The sequence below is a fragment of the Chelonia mydas genome, chromosome 22 (assembly GCF_015237465.2).
Source record: "Chelonia mydas isolate rCheMyd1 chromosome 22, rCheMyd1.pri.v2, whole genome shotgun sequence".
Taxonomy (NCBI): domain Eukaryota; kingdom Metazoa; phylum Chordata; order Testudines; family Cheloniidae; genus Chelonia; species Chelonia mydas.
The window spans coordinates 13,148,518-13,167,371 of NC_051262.2; the positions used below are offsets into that span (position 1 = coordinate 13,148,518).

The following is an 18,854-nucleotide window of genomic DNA, read 5'->3' on the forward strand; positions in this document are numbered from 1 at the left end:
ACAAATTCCATCCTTTGCAGTTCTAGTTTTGGTGCACACATTAAGTTACACATTAAAAATATTAAAATAATACGTGTGTGCACTTCCATGATTTAAAAAGGTCATTCTCGCTCTTTCCATCCTCCATGCTCTCTGTTGCCTCAGTGTGGTACATTCCCTTGTTGAACCGCTGGAGCATATCCTGGTGTGGGACAAAAAATTCGAACATAGGATGTGTCAAGGGGCGGGCCACAAAGTTCATGTGTTTGGGTGTGTTTTCTTCATTGAACAGGAGCGGGGATAGGAGGATTCTCAAATTCTAAGGATGTGTATCACCCGACACTGCTCATCACGCCTACAACCACATTTAAACTATAGCCTCGTGTTGAAGTCACCTATTGCAAAAAAGCCCGAGTAAGCACCCTCCAAAGGAAACAAGCCCCAAACCCCTGCAATCCGCAACTCTCAAAATATTTAAGCCGCTTTTTGTAAAAAAAAAACAAGCCCACCAGAGTAAAACCTGCTGCACATGTCCGCAGGAGGGGGAGAGAGAATTCTTCACTCTATTTACTTCTGGGGGGCAGTGGAGGAATTGTTACTGGTGTCAGGAAATCAGGCAGATGGACTGTTTCAGCCCAATGCCCAGTTGTGTGTTTTCTCTACCGGGAGGGTCTGCCTCTAGCTCTGAGAGTGGCCCATTCAGTTCTTAGCCTCTGCTGCAATTGCCAAAAGGAGGCAGTGTGACCGAGCAGTTAGAATGGGACTGGGACTTCAGGGGTCTATTCCCAGCTCCGCTGCAGACTGTCTGGAGAAGTCACGTGACTGTCCCCTGCCTCCGTTTCCCCACCTGTAAAATGAGGATGCTGAAGCTGACCTGCCTCCCAGGAGGGTTGTGAGGATCAGTGTACGGCTGAAAGCACTAGACCAGGACAGAGTCTCGCTGTCATTAATTTCTGCTAGGGGTGAGCCGGGCTTTTCAGTGATGGGGACACAAACCCATTGGGCACACAGGTCTTTGGCTGGCTGCTTCCCCAGGGAATTCTCCTTGGCCGGAGAACCTCTTCCCCCAACCCCATGGCAGGCAGAGCTGGGGCGAGAACCGCTTGGGCTCCGCTCAGAGCTGAAATGAGAAATGAGTTAAATAAGCGTTTCAAAGGCCTGCCTCAGGCACTTTGTCCCGTGCTCCAGCAGTGGGGGAGAGAGAGCTTCACTCACACCTGTACTGGCTGCCCTGGTGGTTTCCTCCATGTTCCCGGCCTGCTGGCAGCATTGTGTCTCTGTATCCACCTGCAGAGCTGGCCATGGCCTATTCCCTGGGATTGCAGGCACTCGCAGATCAGCCGCACCAACTCCTGCTACGCTCAGCCCCAGCTCCCAGAGCTCAGCTGGGGAGCCCCAGGCCCTGGGTGAAGGGGAGCCTTACAGCCAGCCTCCAGGCAGAAAACTCCAGCCTGCGGAAGCGATCAGGGACCTTGCTCGGCTCCCAGTGTTGCTGCTGTCCGTCCGGCTCGCCTGCTGTCCAAGGAGAAACCTGCAGCGACCTGGGGAGCTGACGGAGAGAAATGTGAGCCCAGGCCAAGTAAAAGGTCTCACGCGGCCTCTGGAACCACAAGGCTTTGGCCGGTGTTTCACATTAGTAGGGGAGAGTGTTTGTGTGTTGTGCCAGCGAGGGTGTGACCCCCGCATGCATGTGTGCACCCCACGTTTGTGTGTTGTGCTGATGGGTGCGTGGCTCAGCGTTAGTGGGTCTGTGCGTGTGGTCCGTGGCTTTAGAGGTGCGTCTGTGGGTAGTGTTTGTGCATGCCATGTGGTCTTTGCTGCTCGCGTGTGTGACGTGTACAGTAACAATCGGTGCGTGGAGTGTGTCCCGTCCGTGGGTGTGTGGTTTAGTTCGTGTCTCATGATGTCCCTAAGCAGGACTGAATTGCGGGAGCCCTCACACCCTTTGGTCTTCGCTCCCACCTGCCACACCCACAGCCTCTCCTCCTCCAAGACCTTCCACAAAACACCTGCCTGGCCCAGACGCCCCGGTGCTCCCCTCCAAGAGGCCGGTTTTCGGCTTGTTTCGCATTCCCCCTCCTTCCCCAGCCCTGTCACTGGGCTCCGCTCCGCCCAGAGAAAGCACCACAAAAATGAACCAGCCGGTTTCTGGTATGGCAGCACTCCCCACAGCACAAAGACTGGCCTGATGCTTCCAGAATGGGGGAGCTGACATATTCATGGCTACTCGGGTGAACTAGAGGATGTGACCCACCTCCTTCACCCTCCTCTCACTTTTCCTGTCTTTCCCTGTTCTGCCATTCCCCTCTTTCCTTTTCTTTCTCTGCCTCTTTCCCTCAGCAGCTCCTGCAGGGTGATGTGTTAAGTCAAGGGGTTTTTCGAGTCAGGTCTGTGGTTCTGTCTCTCCCGCCCTCCTCCCACTGGTGACAGCATTTCCGACACTGGGATTTTTTTCCCCTCCTCTTGTAGCTCTTGGCTCTGAAAGTCACTGATTTCCTTTGGAGTTTGGGAGGAGAGACACAAGGAGGGGAAGGGGTGCGGGAGAGAGACAGCCTTTCCTCGGAGCTGAAGTGGTCAGGAAGAGCTCACAGGACAAGGGGACGCAAAGCCGGCGCAGTAAGAGAGCCGGGATACACAGTAAGTAAAGCTAACCAGCTCCAGCTGCTCCTAACAAAGTTGATGGTGTAGCTATGCGGCCAGACGGGCCATGGGATTTCCCTTAGCAACTCGGCCAGGCCCGGGAGCTCGGCTGGGTCCCAACTCCAGTCATGACACATTCCAGCGGCAGGCTCTGTTTTCCTTCTTTCCCTTTTATTTGGAGAAAGTGGCCTGCAGGAGTCTGGAAGGGGAGAGACCTGCTCCCCAGTGGATCCCCGCTTACCCGGGCGCTCCGAGCCAGGCTGGGGAGAGGCCTGTATGTGGCAATGCAGGGGAGGCCAATGCTGAAGTGAGTTGGATAGCAGCCCTGCTTGGGGGAGTGAGGGGAATAGTAGCCTTGCAGGCAGGGGGAAGGGCTGGGTTCTGGACCCGCTGGGAGGGTGGTAATGCTGCAGAAGCTGGGAGGGTGTCCCCACACTCCACAGCCTTGGGGGGCGGGGAGAGGTACTACCCTGCCTCTGGGTGGGGTGCTGAAGCCCCTGGGTAACGCACCATGGAGCTGGGAAGGGACCACAGCTGCCAACTTTCATGCTGTAAATAAGCACCCCGACTTTCACAATAAGCCAAAAATCAAGCTAAGCCCATTTCAAAACAAGGCCAAAACAAGCCAATCCCTAAGAACCCCAACACTCTAGATCCCTTCCCCCCGCACCCCCCCGGTGGCAGTCAGGGACTGTGGTGGGCCCTCTGTGCACCCCTGGCTCTCTCCCCTCCTTGCCCCTGCTTGCCGGGAGCCTATCAAAAAAAAGAAGCAACAAGCTACAACAAGTGATAAGCTACAAGCCAAAAACTAGCCAACAAGCAACTTACAAGCCAATTAAGCCAAAAACAAGCCCAGTTTCTGGTTTTTTTCGCGGGTCTGGGAGGGTCCTGGCCTCACGCCCCGTGTGAAGGGAGAGTTAGGAGCGTGGGAGTCACCGTCAGCACAGCAGGAGCCCCCTTGGGGAATGAGCGCAGCATGCGAGGCAGAGGGACCCCTAAAGCAGCAGTTCTCAACCAGGAATCCGGGGCCGTCTGGGAGGCCGTCAAGCAGGGCCAGTGTTAGACTCCCTGGAGCCCAGGGCAGAAAGGCGAAGCCCCGCTGTGCAGAGCTGGAGCCCAGGGCCCTGAACTCTGCCACCCGCAGCTGCAGTTGAAGCTTGAGCAGCTTAGCTTTGCGGGGCCCTGTGTGGCGTGGGGCCCCAGGCAATTACCCTGCTTGCTACCCCTGAACCCCGGCCCTGGCTTTTCTGTGCAGAAAACCAGGTGTGGCTGCACAGCTGGGCCAGGGAGTTTTTATAGCATGTTGTACGGGGGGTGGGGGGGCTCAGAAAGGAAAATGTTGAGAACCCCTGCCCTAGAGGGCAGGAAATAGAGACAGGATCCTTGACCACAGCCCACAACTACCCACAACCCAGGACACACACAGCCCACTACCAACCACACACCCCACAGCTCACAACCCCCCACACACTCCACGCTCACAACCCATGACACACACAGCCCACTACCAACCACACACCACACAGCTCACAACCCATGACACACAGCCCACAACCACTCACACACCCCACGGCTCACAACCACCCACACACTCCATGCTCACAACCCATGACACACACAGCCCACTACCAACCACAAACTCCACAGTTCACAATCACCCACACACTCCACATTCACAACCCATGACACACACATCCCACAACCACTCACACACCCCACAGCCCACAACCCATGACTCACATAGCCCACAACCACCCACCCACCCCACAGCTCACAACCACCTACACACTCCACGCTCACAACCCATGACACACAGCCCACAACCACCCACACACCCCACAACCTCACACACTCTCCACGCTCACAACCCATGACACACAGCCCACAACCACTCACACACCCCACAGCTCACAACTACCCACACACTCCACTCTCACAACCACCCACACAGCTCACAACCACCCACACTCTCCACGTTCATAATCCATGACACCCATAGCGCACAACCACCCACAAACCCCACAGCTCACAACCACCCACGCACCCCACAGTGCATAACCACCCACGCACCCCACACTCACAATCCATGATACACAGCCCACAACCAGCCACACACATCCCACAGCCCATGACACACAGAGCCCCCAACCACCCACACACCCCACATCCCACAACCACTCACGTAAGCCACAGCTCACAACCACCCACACGCCCTACAGCTCACAACAAGTGACAGACACAGCCCACAACCTCCCACACACCCCACAGCTCACAACCCATGACACACACCCCACAACCACCCACACACCCCACAACTCATAACCCATGACACATACAGCCCACAACCACCCATCCACCCCACAGCCCACAACCGCTCACACACCCCACAGCTCACAATCACCCACACACCCCACGCTCACAACCCATGACACACACAGCCCACAACCACCCACAGCTCACAACTACCCACACGCCCCATGCTCACAACCCATGACACACAGCCCACAACCCATGACACATAGCCCACAACCACACACCCAGCCCACAGCTCACACAGCTCACAGCCCAAACTCACCACATACACAATCCACATAGTTCACAGAACACTATCCACACAACTCACACACACACACACACCCCTTCCAGCCCAACACACACACATGGCCCATTTAGCCCATTGTCCTCCCTCCTGTCATGCCATGATTCCCAGATACCCTGGTGAGGGGCAGATTGGACTGGACTGACTGGGCTCGTAGCCTACCCAGGCCAGTATCCCATACCTCCCTTCTGGGCCGGATCGCTGGTCCATCAAGTCCGGTGTCCAGCGTCTCTGGTACCCAAGCTCAGTCGGAGCATTGCTGTGGAGTGAGGGGAACCTACAGCCCACAGACCCTAATCAGAGCTGTCAAGCCAGGGCCTCCACCTCTCAGCCTGCTAGAGACATAATGGTTCACTCTGCTCCCAGCCCCTCCACGGCAGCTGAGATGAAGCAGCTCCTCTTCCTCTTCGGGCTGATCGCCAGTTCCATCCAGATCGAGGACAACAAGATCCCGAGCCTGTGCTCTGGGCAGCCCGGCATCCCAGGCACGCCCGGCAGCCACGGAAGCCAGGGTCTTCCAGGCAGAGATGGACGTGACGGCCGGGACGGAGTGGCTGGGACGCAGGGAGAGAAGGGAGAGATCGGGCAACCCGGTAAGGAGACCTCCCTGCTGGGGAATGCACCTGGAACTGGAGCCCAGCTCCCCATGAAGGAGGATCCAGTGGCAGACCCATGGCTACCGCACTAGACCAGTTGGGTTAACCAGCCAACCAGATAGATCCAAAGGGGCTAAGCACCAGGTGCAAAGTCCCTGGGTCTCAGTCTTTATCCTTTGAGGAGGAATAAATAAGATGCCATGTAGTTGATGGGAGGGGGGAGTAGGTCCTGTCTGCTCTGTTTGGTAACCATGACATGCAACCAGGGGCACAGATCCCATGGTGATGGGTGTATCACGAATTAGATCCAGAGAGGGATGGGCTGGCTGGTTATTAGTGGCTCCAGTGCACTGGGCGTCTCTCCTGCCCCCTGTAATGTTCTCTCTCCTCGCCCTCAGGAGTCCCAGGTCCCCGAGGGGACAGCGGCAGCCCCGGCATGAATGGTCTGCCTGGGGAGAAGGGGGCTCAGGGGGAGTGCGCGGTGGCTCCCCGCTCAGCCTTCACCGCCAAGCGCTCGGAGTCACGCAGCCCACCCCTGGCAGACCAGCCCATCCGCTTCGACGTGGTGCTGATCAATGAGCAGGGCCACTATGACGCGGACACGGGCAAGTTCACCTGTGAGATCCCCGGCGTCTACTACTTCGCTGTCCACGCCACCGTGTACCGCACCAGCCTGCAGTTTGACATCATGAAGAACGGCCATTCGGTGGCCTCCTTCTTCCAGTTCTATGGCAACTGGCCCAAGCCCACGTCGCTGTCAGGCGGCGCCCTGGTGCGCCTGGAGCCGGAGGACGAGGTGTGGGTTCAGGTCGGGGTGGGCGACTACTTCGGCTTCTACTCCAGCATCAAGACGGACAGCACCTTCACCGGCTTCCTGGTGTACACCTACTGGCAGAACTCAGCTGTCTTCGCCTGAGACCCGGGCTGCCCGGGGCCGGGGGAGCGATTGAGGAGTGCCGTCCCCGCGGCGCACAGCCCAAACCCCATCACGTCCCCTGGGGAGGGACCCCCAAGAGGCATCAGGGTCCAGTGGCCTAAGCATGGTGGGTTCTCACCATTGACGCTTCCCACTAATGCGTACAGTGGGGATAATGATGCTTCCCTACCCCGGGGGGGGGGGGGGGGCTGTGAGGATTCATTAGTTAGTACTGCATAAGAGCTAAGTATTCCTATTATCACTGGTGCATGAAGTTTGGGAGGTCTCAGCCCAGCCCATCTCCTGGCTCCCTGAGGCACGCGCGGTCTGTGCAATGTAGACGCAAGGGCATGGTTATTGTATGTCACTGCCCGTAGCCATTTAGTATTGAAGCATATTCCCTGTGGTGCGAGCGCTGCATCCCAGCGGGACTGGGCAGCATCCGCGGCACAAACCCCCCGGTGTCTGTGGGGCTCACTCGCCCCATCTCAGCAGAGATGCCAAGGGCTGGGTGGGCCGTGGGCACTGAACTCCCTGCTGCACCCTCCCTGCTCTGAGCAAAAACAGGGCTCTTCAGGGGCTTCCAATGCACAGACCCAGACCCTCAGCTGCTGTAAATCACACAGCTCCTCTACGGAGCTTCAAGACTGTACGCCGGCTGAGGATCTGGCCGGATCTTCTTCCCACTTACACCCATGGGGATACAAAGAAACCCCATTGAAGCCAACGTGGGAGCTCCAGGCGGACCCGGTTACAATGGACTGGACCCTGCTCCCACTGAGTGCTGCCGTTTGACAAGCAGACACCACGTGTGGCCTGACTCCAGTACCCGCTGGACCCGCTCCGAGCACACCCTGCACAGGGCCGCGGCTGGGACGTGGAGCAGGAGCTGGGTTGACAGGCGGTAGGTTTGCCAGCTAAGTCACCCAACCTCATCTGTGTTAGGAGCAGGGACCACCCTGCTTTCATGCCACCCAGACGTCGCTCTCACAGTGTATATGACCTCCCTACGAACCCTCAATAAATGGGCTCTTAACTGTTCGTCAGCTTGTTAGCGTGTCTGCTCTGGAACGCGTGTCGGGACACGATCATATGTTTGGGTTCTTGGACATTCATCAAAGCTTGTTAGCATGTTGTATGCCCGTCAGGGCATGTTTGTGTGCATCATCTGTATGCTCACCAGGGCATGTCTGTATTATCAGCTCACGAATGCATGACCGAGTGTCATGTGTTTTCTCTTGTATGCAAGACTAAGTGTGTTAGGATCTTCTCTTGTATGCATGTTAGTGCATGTTAGCCTGTGTGGCTCCTGTATGCACATCAGGGCATTCACATGTGTCCGCTTTTTTGTGTCTTTCCTTGTATGTGCGTCAGGGCCAGTTCCTGTGTCTTCTCTCCCAGGTAGGTTAGGGTGTTAGCATGTCAGCTCTTTTCTGCGTGTCAGGTCAGAGGTACGCCAGCAGCAAGCCCCATTTACAGACACTTTTGTCAACGCTGCCTGCTCCTGCAGGCAAAGGCTGTCCCTGCTTGCACTCAAGCTGGCAAGGCTATGCCCTTGTGCTTTGTTGGCTCCGGCGCAGTTTTGGGCAGATGCACAGAGCCCTCTCTCCCCTAGGGGGCACCAGTTCCCCACATTGGGAGGGTTCTTGGGCAAAAGCATCAATTCAGCAGAATATCAGGGTTGGAAGGGACCTCAGGAGATCATCTAGTCCTCAAAGCAGGACCAATCCCCAATTTTTGTCCCAGATCCCTAAATGGCCCCCTCAAGGATTGAACTCACAACCCTGGGTTTAGCAGGCCAATGCTCAAATCACTGAGCTATCCCTCCCCACGCCTAGCTCCTGCTTCTGTTCATTAGCAGCCCCGCTGCCAGGGTACGACACACCCCACATTCTGCACAGCAACAGGGCGTATCAGCCAGCGCCTTACGCGCCTCTCAGAGCAACCTGCCAGGTGTGGAAGTCCGGACTCCCGGGTTCTAGTCCCAGCTCTGATATTGACTCATTTTGGGCATGTTTTTTTGCCGCTCCATGCCTCAGTTTCCCTTCTGCCCCCCCAGGGCTCACCCTCTTCCGAGGGCTGCTGTGAGGATTAGTGGAGTTGGGAGGTGCGTTGAGATCCGGAGCTGGAACAGTGCCCTCATTCTCTGAACTCCAGAGCTCCCCAGGAGAGTGACGCCTGGCTCCCCTCACTGCCTCCCTGGGGGCAGGAGTTGCTGAGGCAGCACTGTCTCACTTCCCTTCCCTCTCTCCCCTTGCAGATTTCCAATGTGAATGTTGTGACCTGGCTCAGGAAAAGGTCCCTATTTTTAGCAAGGGAAGGAAGAGCCCTCTGCGCTTCTGTCCAAGATAGCCCTGGTGCTACTTTTCTAAATTCCGCTGGATTGCACCCAGCTGGGGACTGCTTCCCATTATGAGAGCATGGAAGGGGGACAGCAAATGAGTCTGGGCCCTGTGAGCTCCCGGGGGGAAGCAGGCATCATAGATCTCCCCGAGACGACAGCTGTGCTCATCCAGCCTGAGCTCATGTGGGTCACAAGCCTGAGAATCAGGGCTGCCCAGACAGGGAGCAGAGCATGGGAAGAGGCAATGCATTTCATCCCCCTCTCGCCTGCCTGCCCTGCTCAGGTGGTGGGCTCATTACATGACCTGCCAAGCTAAGCGGTGCTAGAGAGCCCCAACAGATGGTGGGTATTAAAACACTGCAGGGGATAGCACCCAGCCGTCTGTGTGCAGTGCCCAGGTGCCAGACTGAATGCTTCATGCCCCCCGTCATGAAAAAGCAGAGTTTGATTCTGTCATTTAAAAGACCCTCCCAAGAAGCCACTCGGGCTCAGGAACGAGCCAGGCCCACAGAACAGGGAGGGGAGCAGTGTTGGGGGGCAGGAGAGAAATTGCTAATATGGGGCATTGACAGTGTGATCTGGGAAGGGGGACGTGGCAAGGGAGTGTGGCCAAGTGGACAGAATGAGTGGGAGATCGGACTCCTGGGTTCTATCTCCAGTCATGGGAAGGAGTCAAAGGGTTGCAGTGATTAGAGATGGGGCACTGGGAGGCAGGACTCCTGGGTTCTCTCCCAACCCTGGGAGTTGAAGGTGGTCTGAGCAGGAGAAAGTTAGAACTCAGACTCCTGAATTCTGGTCCTGGCTCTGCTGCTGCCATTGTGGAGGTTCAGGTACATTTTGGGGTTGGTTGAGGGGAGAGTTAGAGAATAAGGATGAATTGGAGAAACCCTAACAACATCTTATTAGTGTATCTCCCATGCTACGCCCTGCTGCGGTCATTGATAGCCTCAGAGCTCCACAAGAGGGCACCCCTCTCCTCCCATGAGCACATCCAGGAGCAGTAGGTTTCCAGGTGGCCTGGGGACGAGGAGCAGGGCCCCATGGGGAGGAGAGAGGCCCAGAAAGCTGGGGGGGGGGGAAGGGTCAGATGAGGAGCCAGTCTGCAGGGAAGAGGGCTGGGGTCGGGGGCTAAGAGCAGGAGACCCGGGAGTGGGAAGAAGGCAGCAAGGTGGTGGTACATGTTCCCTCCTGCTGAGGATAGAAGTTGGGCGTGGAGGGTGCTGGCCAGCTGTGATGGCTGCTGGACACTGGACAGGCACTGGACAGGCAGGTCCTGAGGCTCTGGGCATAGACAGACACCCCATGCCCTGCACCACCTCCATGTCCCTGAGCTGCAGGCTCTGAAAGCAGCCTGGGAGCATACACTGGGTCTGGGAAGGAGCATGGGCTAGTGCTTAGAGCGGTGACTGTGAGCCAAGCCTGCTGGGTTCTGTCTCCACCGCCCAAGACTCCTCTACCCCCAGTCCTTTCCCTAACCTCCTAACCAGAAAAGCCGTATTCTGTGCCCTGCCTGGTCTGTTCTGCAGCCCCCACTCCTGGGCCAGGGTCCCCCATAGGGCCAGCCCAACAGGGTGCCCCCTGGCCTCACCTCTTAGCCTCCCAGAGTCCCCGGCTGTGATGAGCCAAGAGGCAGAATGCGCCTCAAGGAAATATTAGCCCAAGGTAAATAAGCCACCCCTGCTCTGGTTACCTGCCCAGAGGGGAGCTAGGCAGCAGGACAAACGGATGGGGGGCAAGGAGGAGCCAGGGCTGCTGCCTATAGGGAGAGGGGCTAGGATCATTATCCAGGGTATGGGCACTTCCTACCTCCCCACTGATCCTCCCCAAGGCCCCAGGCCAGCACACACTGCCCTAAAGAGCTGGAGGGAACCCTGCCAGCCAGTGCTGGGGAGCTCCTAGTGCTGCAGTCCCAGGCCCCCCCCCAGCAGAAGGCACTGGAGGGAATGGCACTGGGGCATTGCCCATAGGGGAGCGCTCTGCTGCTCCACCCCCAGGGCCCCCCAGCAGGAGGCGCTGGCGGAAATAGTGTCTCTCCCTTCCCCATCCCAGCTATGAACGCCAGGGGTCTGTGTCCCTCTGCTATGCTAGCTGGCAGATCACCTCTGTCTGCAGAGAGGAAGGCTGGGAAGAGGGGGCAACAGCACCTGGAGCCATCCCAGGGAGGAGAGTTCTCTCTGGGGACTTGTCAGATTTCTCATAGCGGGGGCTGCCATGGGCTGAACAGCCCCTTCCCGCTGTCCAGCTGAGTCCCAGGGGGGTTTGCGGATTAAGCCAAAGTTGGGGCCCAGGCTGAGGAGCACAACATCCCCTGCTAGGTGACCGAAGGCCCCTTTGGGGCAGGCTTCAACCTCAACCCACAGCAAGAGGGAATAGGGCCACCTGCACCTGACTGGGGGCTGTGTCACAGGGTGCTTGACTCACCACCAGAGCGCCTCCTTCTGGCCATACCTGGGGATGAGCTCTGTGGGTCAAAACCCCTTCCTGCAGGGGGCACTCCATCACTCCTCTGGGGCTGGCTCTCAGGATTTGACTGCTCCCACTTCACGACTTGCCCCTTCCCAGGTCACTGTAGTTTCCCCTGCCAGGAGGGGCGCGTTCTCAAAGTGTCTCAGGACCCACCATCCCGGGCAGTTTTCTCTTTCACGGCCCCTTAACAGCACCACCGCGCTGCGGCAGGCCAGCCCTCTACGCTGGGTTCCAGCCCAGGATCCTACAACAAGCAGCCAGGATCTGCACAGCTCTGAACCATACTGCTATATCCCTAAGCTCCAGCCTGCCTCTCCTTCCCTCACCCTGAGACGCTACAGGCCCCTTTGGCAGGCAAGCTCCTGGGCTTTATATGGGCCCCTCCTGTTCCTGTCCAGCTGAGCCTCATCCCTAATTAATTCTTGCTCCTGCTCCTTGGTGCAGCCTGAGCTGGTAACTGGCCCACGTGGCCAGGCCTTGTGTGGAGTGGACACCCCATCGCAGGCCCATGGGCCGCATAGGATCTCACAGGAATGGGTGTCACTCAGGGTCCCATTTGGCTCATGTCTGTCCTGAGACATAGAAATTGCTGCTTGTTAGAGTCCCTGCAGCCAACACCTGTGGGTACAGGCTGGTGGGCTGCATGGCAGGTCTTGGGGGTCCCACACTGGACCCCTGGGCTGCCCCTGACCAAAGCTCCCGGAAAGGGAACGCAGGACCCGAGCAACTCTGCTGCTGTGAAGGCCTCAGCAGCGTAACCCTGGGAGCAGGACCAAGGGCTCACTGCATTAGCGAGAGCAAGTCTGGCTTTAGCAGCTGCTCCCTGCAAAAGGGCCTGGAGCCGCTCCGTCTAGCTGCTGGTGTGAAATGAGCCAGAGGCCAGGCCTGGCTGGGAGCCATTCTCCCCTGTGGAATGAGCTGGGCAGGTCTCAGTCCAGTTCCTAGCAGCCGCAGAACCACTGGCACTAACTGGGCCTGAGTCAGGAGCGGGCCAAGGGCTGAGCAGGCCAGGGGGACGGACCTGCCCTCTCTCCCCAGAGGTGCGTCTCCTCCAGCTCTGGGCTGAGGCTGGCACGAACAACCAGAGGGCTTCCTTCCAATGAAGGCCTGTGCAAGGGGCTGGGAAGCTGTGGGCTCCTGGCCCGGAAGCTCCGGAGCTGGAGATTGCAGCCGGCCTCCCAGGCCGCCCAGAGGCATGGCTGAAGGAATTCTAGTCTGATATTCCCCTCAGTGGGAACCAGGATGGAGTGCCCATTGAATCCCCTGGGAGAGGCCGCTCCTGGGGCTGCCCTGGCTAGTTAGTCCCCATGTGTGGCAGGCGCTTTCCAAAGTGGCCACTGACTCCAGCTGACTCCATTTGGGGGCCCAGGCTGAGATGCCCTGGGCCTGATCTTGAGTAAGTGCTGAGCCCCTGCAGCTCCCGCTGACAGAAGAGAGCCCAGCAGCTCTAGGCTCTCTTGGTGGGCACCCAAAATCAGTGACCATGCTTGAAAATCCTGGCTGGACCCCAGGGCTAAGCTCTCCAGCCCCGAGTGCCCTCATGGGAGGGGGCCACACACCAGCTGGGGAGACCTTTAACCAGAGCTCCAGGAACCTATGGGCTATGAGACTTCACAGCTCCCCCCAGACTTGGGCTCACCCCCTCTGAGTTTCATGTTCATTTAAGATGCCCCTGATCCCCCAGAGAAGCAGCCAGGTACCCTCCTTAACCCAGAGCTTTCAGGGCTCCCAAGGGCCATGGACCCCTCCCAGTGGATGTGTCTGACATAGGTCGTTGTGGTGGAGTGCAGTCTAGTAGATAGAGCGGGTGGAGTGGACACTGGGAGGCCTGTCTCTGGCAGAGAGTGGGGTCTAGTGGTTAGAACTGGAGATTAGGATTCAGGACTCCTGGGATCTATTCCCAGTTCTTCCACTGACTCACCATTCGACCTTGGCCTTAACCACTCTCTGCCTCAGTTTCCCCATGGGTAAAATGGGGATAGTGCCTTGCAGGAGGAGGGAAGGGGCACTCTGGGACTCCATGGGTTAATGTAAAGTGCTTTGAGAGCCTAGGGGGTGGGTGCTACAGAAGAGTGAGTATGTACCGGATGTGACGGGCACGGGGTGCTGCCCACAGAGGTGCCCCAGCACGGGTCTCCGCCCCTCCCTCCCGCCGGCTCTGGGGCTGCAGCGCAGCAGTTGGTGCTGAGGTGGGGGATGGTTGCAGAGTGTTAGGGGGCTGCTGGATGCTCACTGCAGAGCCCCGGGGCCCCTAGAAGCTAGGCTGGGACTGGTTAGCCAGAGCCCCGGGTATCCGAATGCTCTGGCAGCAGCACCTCCTTCCTGGAAGCGGCCTGAGGACAGCAGTGGACTTACGACTTATGCCTGCCTGGGTTTGATCTGTTTCCGTAAGCGGAGCCACCTGGGGGCTAAATGGATCCACGGATCGATGGCAGGAGCTGCTTGCTCTTGGAGATGGACAAGCCTCTTTTGCAGCTGAACTCATCTGCTGCGTTGGGCTGGGGGGGCTGCAGAGGATGGTGCAGGGGGAGGGAACCTCACTTCCAGGGGGCGGTTGGGCTGAGGGTGGGCAAACAGGAAGGGTGGGGAAGCCCCTGGAGCAGTGGTACTCAACCTTTTCCATGCTGGGACCCCCCCAAACCTCCTTCCCCTCCCATTGGAAATCCCCTTTCCCCTTAGCAATATGGGGAGGGGAGGGTGGCCGTGACCCCTTGACACCTGGCTGAGACCCCGAGCTGGGGACCCCTGTCCTAGAGGTTCAGCTGCTCAGAGCTCTCCTCAAAACAGGCGACTTGCAGCCGCCCTGGGTCCCATCGCAGCTGCTGCCTTCACAGCCCCAAGCAGACATGGGCTTAGCTGCAGGTGCTGAATCCGGATTCTGGACACCCCCAAGTTTGCATCTAAGGGTTTGGTTTTGCTATTTGCAGCAATGAGGCCATTTGCCAGAGCCAGATGTAGGATCTGAATTCCCACATCCCCAGCTGAAGGAGGCTGGATCTGGGCTCGCCGTTCTGACCCATCAACAGCTGAAGGAGCCTTCTCCGGGATGCCAGACGGTGCCATCAAAGAGCTTCCATGCACACGACATTCCTGCCCCGCCTCGTTCCCTACGCCTCAGGCCCACGACTGCCAAGGTCCCCGGTGGTCCAGCTGCTATTTGTCATCTGCTGCCCGTAGCATCATTAGCCAGCCTCCCTACTGGGCACGAGACAACCTGCCTTGTGGAGAAAGGCAGCAGGGGGGTGAGAGCAGATGGATCTGTCTGTCCTCCCGACACTGCCGCCGTCTCTGGAGTATGGAAATCACCATCTCATTAAAGCTGGGGCCACGATTAGACCCCATGGCATCTTGCCCAGACAAGGCAGAAGCTGCTCAAGAGAGGGGCTGCTGCCCAGGCAATGGGAGCCAGATGAGCTGCGGCTCATCCAGGTGGAGTTTGCTTGTAATTACTATCCCCTCCTTGGGACCCGTGACCATAGCCCTGGTGGAAGAGGCTGCATGACCAGCCCAGTCACTCCTTGGCCCTTCTGAGACCGTTCGTGCCAGCAGAGTTGGTGGTTCTGTGCTGTGCAAGCCAGGACCTGGACTGAGACCAGCCAAACTCAGTCCACCCATGGGGCCCTCCACTGCGGCCAGGTATAGGCCAGAGACCCAAGCCTGATCCCAAGGAGTAACCCAGTCCCCTGGTTAGTACCTCAACGCCGCCTCCTCTGGTCTCCAGCCTCTTCCTCCTTCCCTCCCCACTAATGCAATCCAGGCCCCTTGCTGCACGTGAGCACCAGGCAGCTCTGCCAGGCTCTGGGCTGTGCAGGCTGAGATGTCCAGCTCCCCAGCCTCAAACTCCCACGTGTTCCCGTCAGGAGGGCATCTCCCCTCCCAGCTCATCTCCCTTCCTTCTGCTTCATCCCCGCTCTGAGCCACGGAGCCAGCACTGGCTGCTCGGGACCCCACAGTCTGGCAGGGCTGAAGCTGCCAGGCCAGAGGATGAGAAGAGTCTCCAGGCTGCTCTGGATCCACCTCCAGGTGCAGGAGTGTGCCAGAGGCTGGGAAGCCCTTTGGGAGGGATTAATTGTATTTTGCCTGCTATGCACGCAGGGATCAATGCCCTGCTGAAATGCAACCGCCTCTGGGGAGTTGCCCGGTGGCCAGCGCACATTAAAACAGTGCAGGGTGGTGGATTTTAGCCAAAGACCCCAACTCCTACCATAAATGCCACTTGCTGGTGAATGCCTGCACAGAGCCTGAATTTTTAAGGGTTCCACCCAAACACTTTCCAGGGCTACCTGGAATTCTGTTCCTCCCCCTCCGCTGGACAAAGGACCCAGCTGCTATTGTTCCAGGGTGTGGGCGGTGAAGCCTGATGCTTAAGCCACTAACCCATGCCCTGTCTGGAGTAGGATGGACTCCAAGGACTGAACAATCTGACCTGGGGGTGTAAACAGATCTCCCCCACGTGCCACCAGACCAAGGCTTTCTCCAGGCTGGAGATTCCAGGCTCGTGTACAGCTCCAACAGGGAAACACTCAGTGCAGACATGCAAAGCTGTTGTAAGTCCGGATTTGCACCAGGGAGGCTCAGGCATGATTGGAACCGGGTTAAGCTGCACCACTGCAAATCGAGCAGTCTATAGCAGCTTTGCCTGCCCATGCTGGGGTTTGCAGTGGTGGCTAGAATTGGGACAAATCCCCCGGGCTAACCTAGGTCTCACTGTCCCAAAGGGGCACAGGAGAGCCGGCTGGAATTTGCTCAAACCACGACAGTTGTTTGCGCTGAGGGATCACAGTGCAGGGTCACTTTCCCACCCCTCGGCTGGTCCGAGTTCCAGCTCTCAGCCCATGAATATTTCACTAGCCCTGTGCTAACACGAAGCCGGCTGGAAGGTACATTTTTAACAGCAGCCAGAACAGCGAGTCCAGGAGCTGCCACTTAATGGGTGAGTTATTAAGGGAAAAGGTTGAGTGCAGGTATCAATAACCCTGCGATCTGCCTAGACTCGCTGGGAGCAGGGCGGCGGGGAATGTACAGTTGCATTTTTCTGTTAATTGCCTGCTGTAACAGCCAGGGAGTAAGTAAAACCACAGGCCTGATGGCTCCCAGGGGAAGAGCCGGCCTTCCGAACCCAGCTCTCTGCTGCGTGTAATAACGAGTCTTAATGGGCTACAGAAATATTAGCCAAAAAATAACTTCCTTCTGCTAGGCCAGCAGCAGCTGCAGGGCAGGTGGAGAGAGCACCGCCAGGTTCCAGCATGGCATGTTTCCTTCCCACAAGCCTTCGGCTGGCTCGGGAGGTCGGTACTGGTAGCATCTGCACAGATAACCAGATCCTCAGCGAAGCCGCTCTAATCCCTGCTCTGCTGTGGATTAGCCTTGTAGCCTTGGGCAAGCCCTTTAAGCTCAGGGTTTCAACAGTGGCCTCCAAATGTGGGGGTCTCTATTTTGGGGTGCCTAATTTGCAGAAGTGCTGAGCACCTCCACACCTTGCATTTCTACCTGAATTCATTAGGCACTGCGGGCATGGATTATCTCTGGAAATCATGTTTCGGACTAATGGTGGGCACCCTGGAAAATGTGGGGCTGAACCTTGCAATGTCTCAGTTTCCCCAGCGAAGAAGAGGGTGAGGGGATGAGTTAGCTAATATTCAGAGCTAGGAAGTGCTGCGTACGTGCCGAGAGGTGGGGGTGGGAGTTCGCCCACACAAGGGCTGCAGAGAGATGAGGCAGCATTAGAGACATCCGTCTCCCAAAGGAACGCAGACCTTCGTAGGGGCTGGAGCAGGCACTGAGAGCCAGGACTGCTTGGTTCTAGTCCTTGCTTTGGGAGGGGGTGTTTTCTATTGACTAGAGTGGAGGAGTCTGAGCTTTAGGACTCCTGGATTATGTTCCTTACTCTGGGACTGGGGTTGTCGAGCATTTAGATCAGGGAACTGGAAGCCAGAACTCCTTCCCATTTCGTGGCTCCAAAGTATATGCAAGAATAGTTCATCCACTAGTGAAATGCAGCCACCTCTGGGTTGAAAAGCAGCGTGCTTACCCGTGCATATCCGTCCAGCAACTCAGGACAGGACGTGAAGGATAACACTTTAAACAGCCACTGCACTTTCACAGACCTCAAAGCATAATTGATAGGAAGCCAGATAGTTGTGGCTTCCATATTGTTACAAGGAAATGTTACCTAGACACATAATAAGTGAAACATCCTCCTTTCTGGGTCTTCTCTCTCCGCTTATAGTGCCTCCTAGAGATACCCTGGAGTGTCACATTTTGCAGGCACGAATAAATTAGCCTCCCATCCACCCTTGGGGGGTAGGTCCAGATCATCATCCCCATTTCACAGCTGGAGAAGCTGAATCACTGAGAAGGGAAGCAACTTGCCCAAGGCCCCCCAGAGTATCAGATAAGGTGGCGTCTATGCTGAGCCACATGTCTCCGCATGCTCAGAAATTTCTGCAAAGCCTTCTGTGGGGGTTGAACTTTTCCGTGCTTGGGCTAAGCTCAAAGGGAGATTTCTCTTTGGAAAGCTAGAGCAAAATCTAACCACTATTTTATTATATTATTAATTATTATGAGAGGGTGAGGGGAAAGCTTTTTCCTGCTGAGAAAAAAATGAATTAATTTCAGATTTTTTTTTGTTCCCTTCCGTACAGCATAACTCAAAACCCAGCTGACCTGTAAACGCTGAAGCTTTCCTGTTGGCTGGGTTCTCCCCACTGCCCAAGGCCTGATCTGGTTGCAAGAAGAACATATATACAAATAACAGATACCAGTGAGTGAGGGAACATGGCTCTGAAAGAGGTTGGAGGGCAGGGATATTGACCGAGAACTCAGCCGGTTTTTACTGCCTGCTCGTTTTGTTTCACAGAACTGGGAAGCAGGAGGCGAAGGGGGACACTAGCCATAGCTGCACTTGTGCATGCTAGTGGCCAAGCTTCCCCAGTTGAAGGTTAACTGTGTGTTACGCCTAAGCACACCCCTGACACACCATCCCCATATCTGCCTAGGGCCTGACCACACCCCTGAAGGGTCCCCTCCTCACCCTCTCTGATTGTGTGCACGATCTGAACACGCTCCCCCCAGCCACCTCTGCCCACCCCCACCGCGTCCTACCCTGTTCTTCACCCTTGTCGTTTCTGCTCAGAACTCTCCTGCTAAAGCTGCAGGTTCCCTGCTGATTATAGCCTGCAATCTCTGGCTGCAGGGCTTTCCCCCTTTTCCAGTGGGCCAGAGATGAGCAGAAATGAAGTTCAACACCAGTATCCCTGTGGGGAGATGGCCCTCCCCCAATCGGAGCACTCCCAAGAACAGGGCCATAGGCAG

At 57.0% G+C, this 18,854-nt stretch overlaps 1 protein-coding gene across 1 annotated transcript; it reads left to right on the top strand.

The window, feature by feature from the left end:
• Positions 1–2,342: 2,342 nt before the first annotated feature.
• C1QTNF5 (C1q and TNF related 5) lies at positions 2,343–7,771 on the top strand. The gene is made up of 3 exons (XM_007066947.4): positions 2,343–2,616; positions 5,585–5,811; positions 6,213–7,771. Exons 2-3 carry the CDS (start codon positions 5,604–5,606, stop codon positions 6,728–6,730), a joined length of 726 nt encoding a protein of 241 aa, XP_007067009.1. The 5' UTR covers positions 2,343–2,616; positions 5,585–5,603; the 3' UTR covers positions 6,731–7,771.
• Positions 7,772–18,854: the final 11,083 nt, after the last annotated feature.

Bases quoted from the DNA above. Each gene is read 5' to 3' on its own strand.
- C1QTNF5 (XM_007066947.4), top strand. From the start codon at position 5,604: ATGAAGCAGCTCCTCTTCCTCTTCGGGCTGATCGCCAGTTCCATCCAG. The intron at 5,812-6,212 runs GTAAGGAGACCT...CCTCGCCCTCAG, and splicing joins GGGAGAGATCGGGCAACCCG to GAGTCCCAGGTCCCCGAGGG.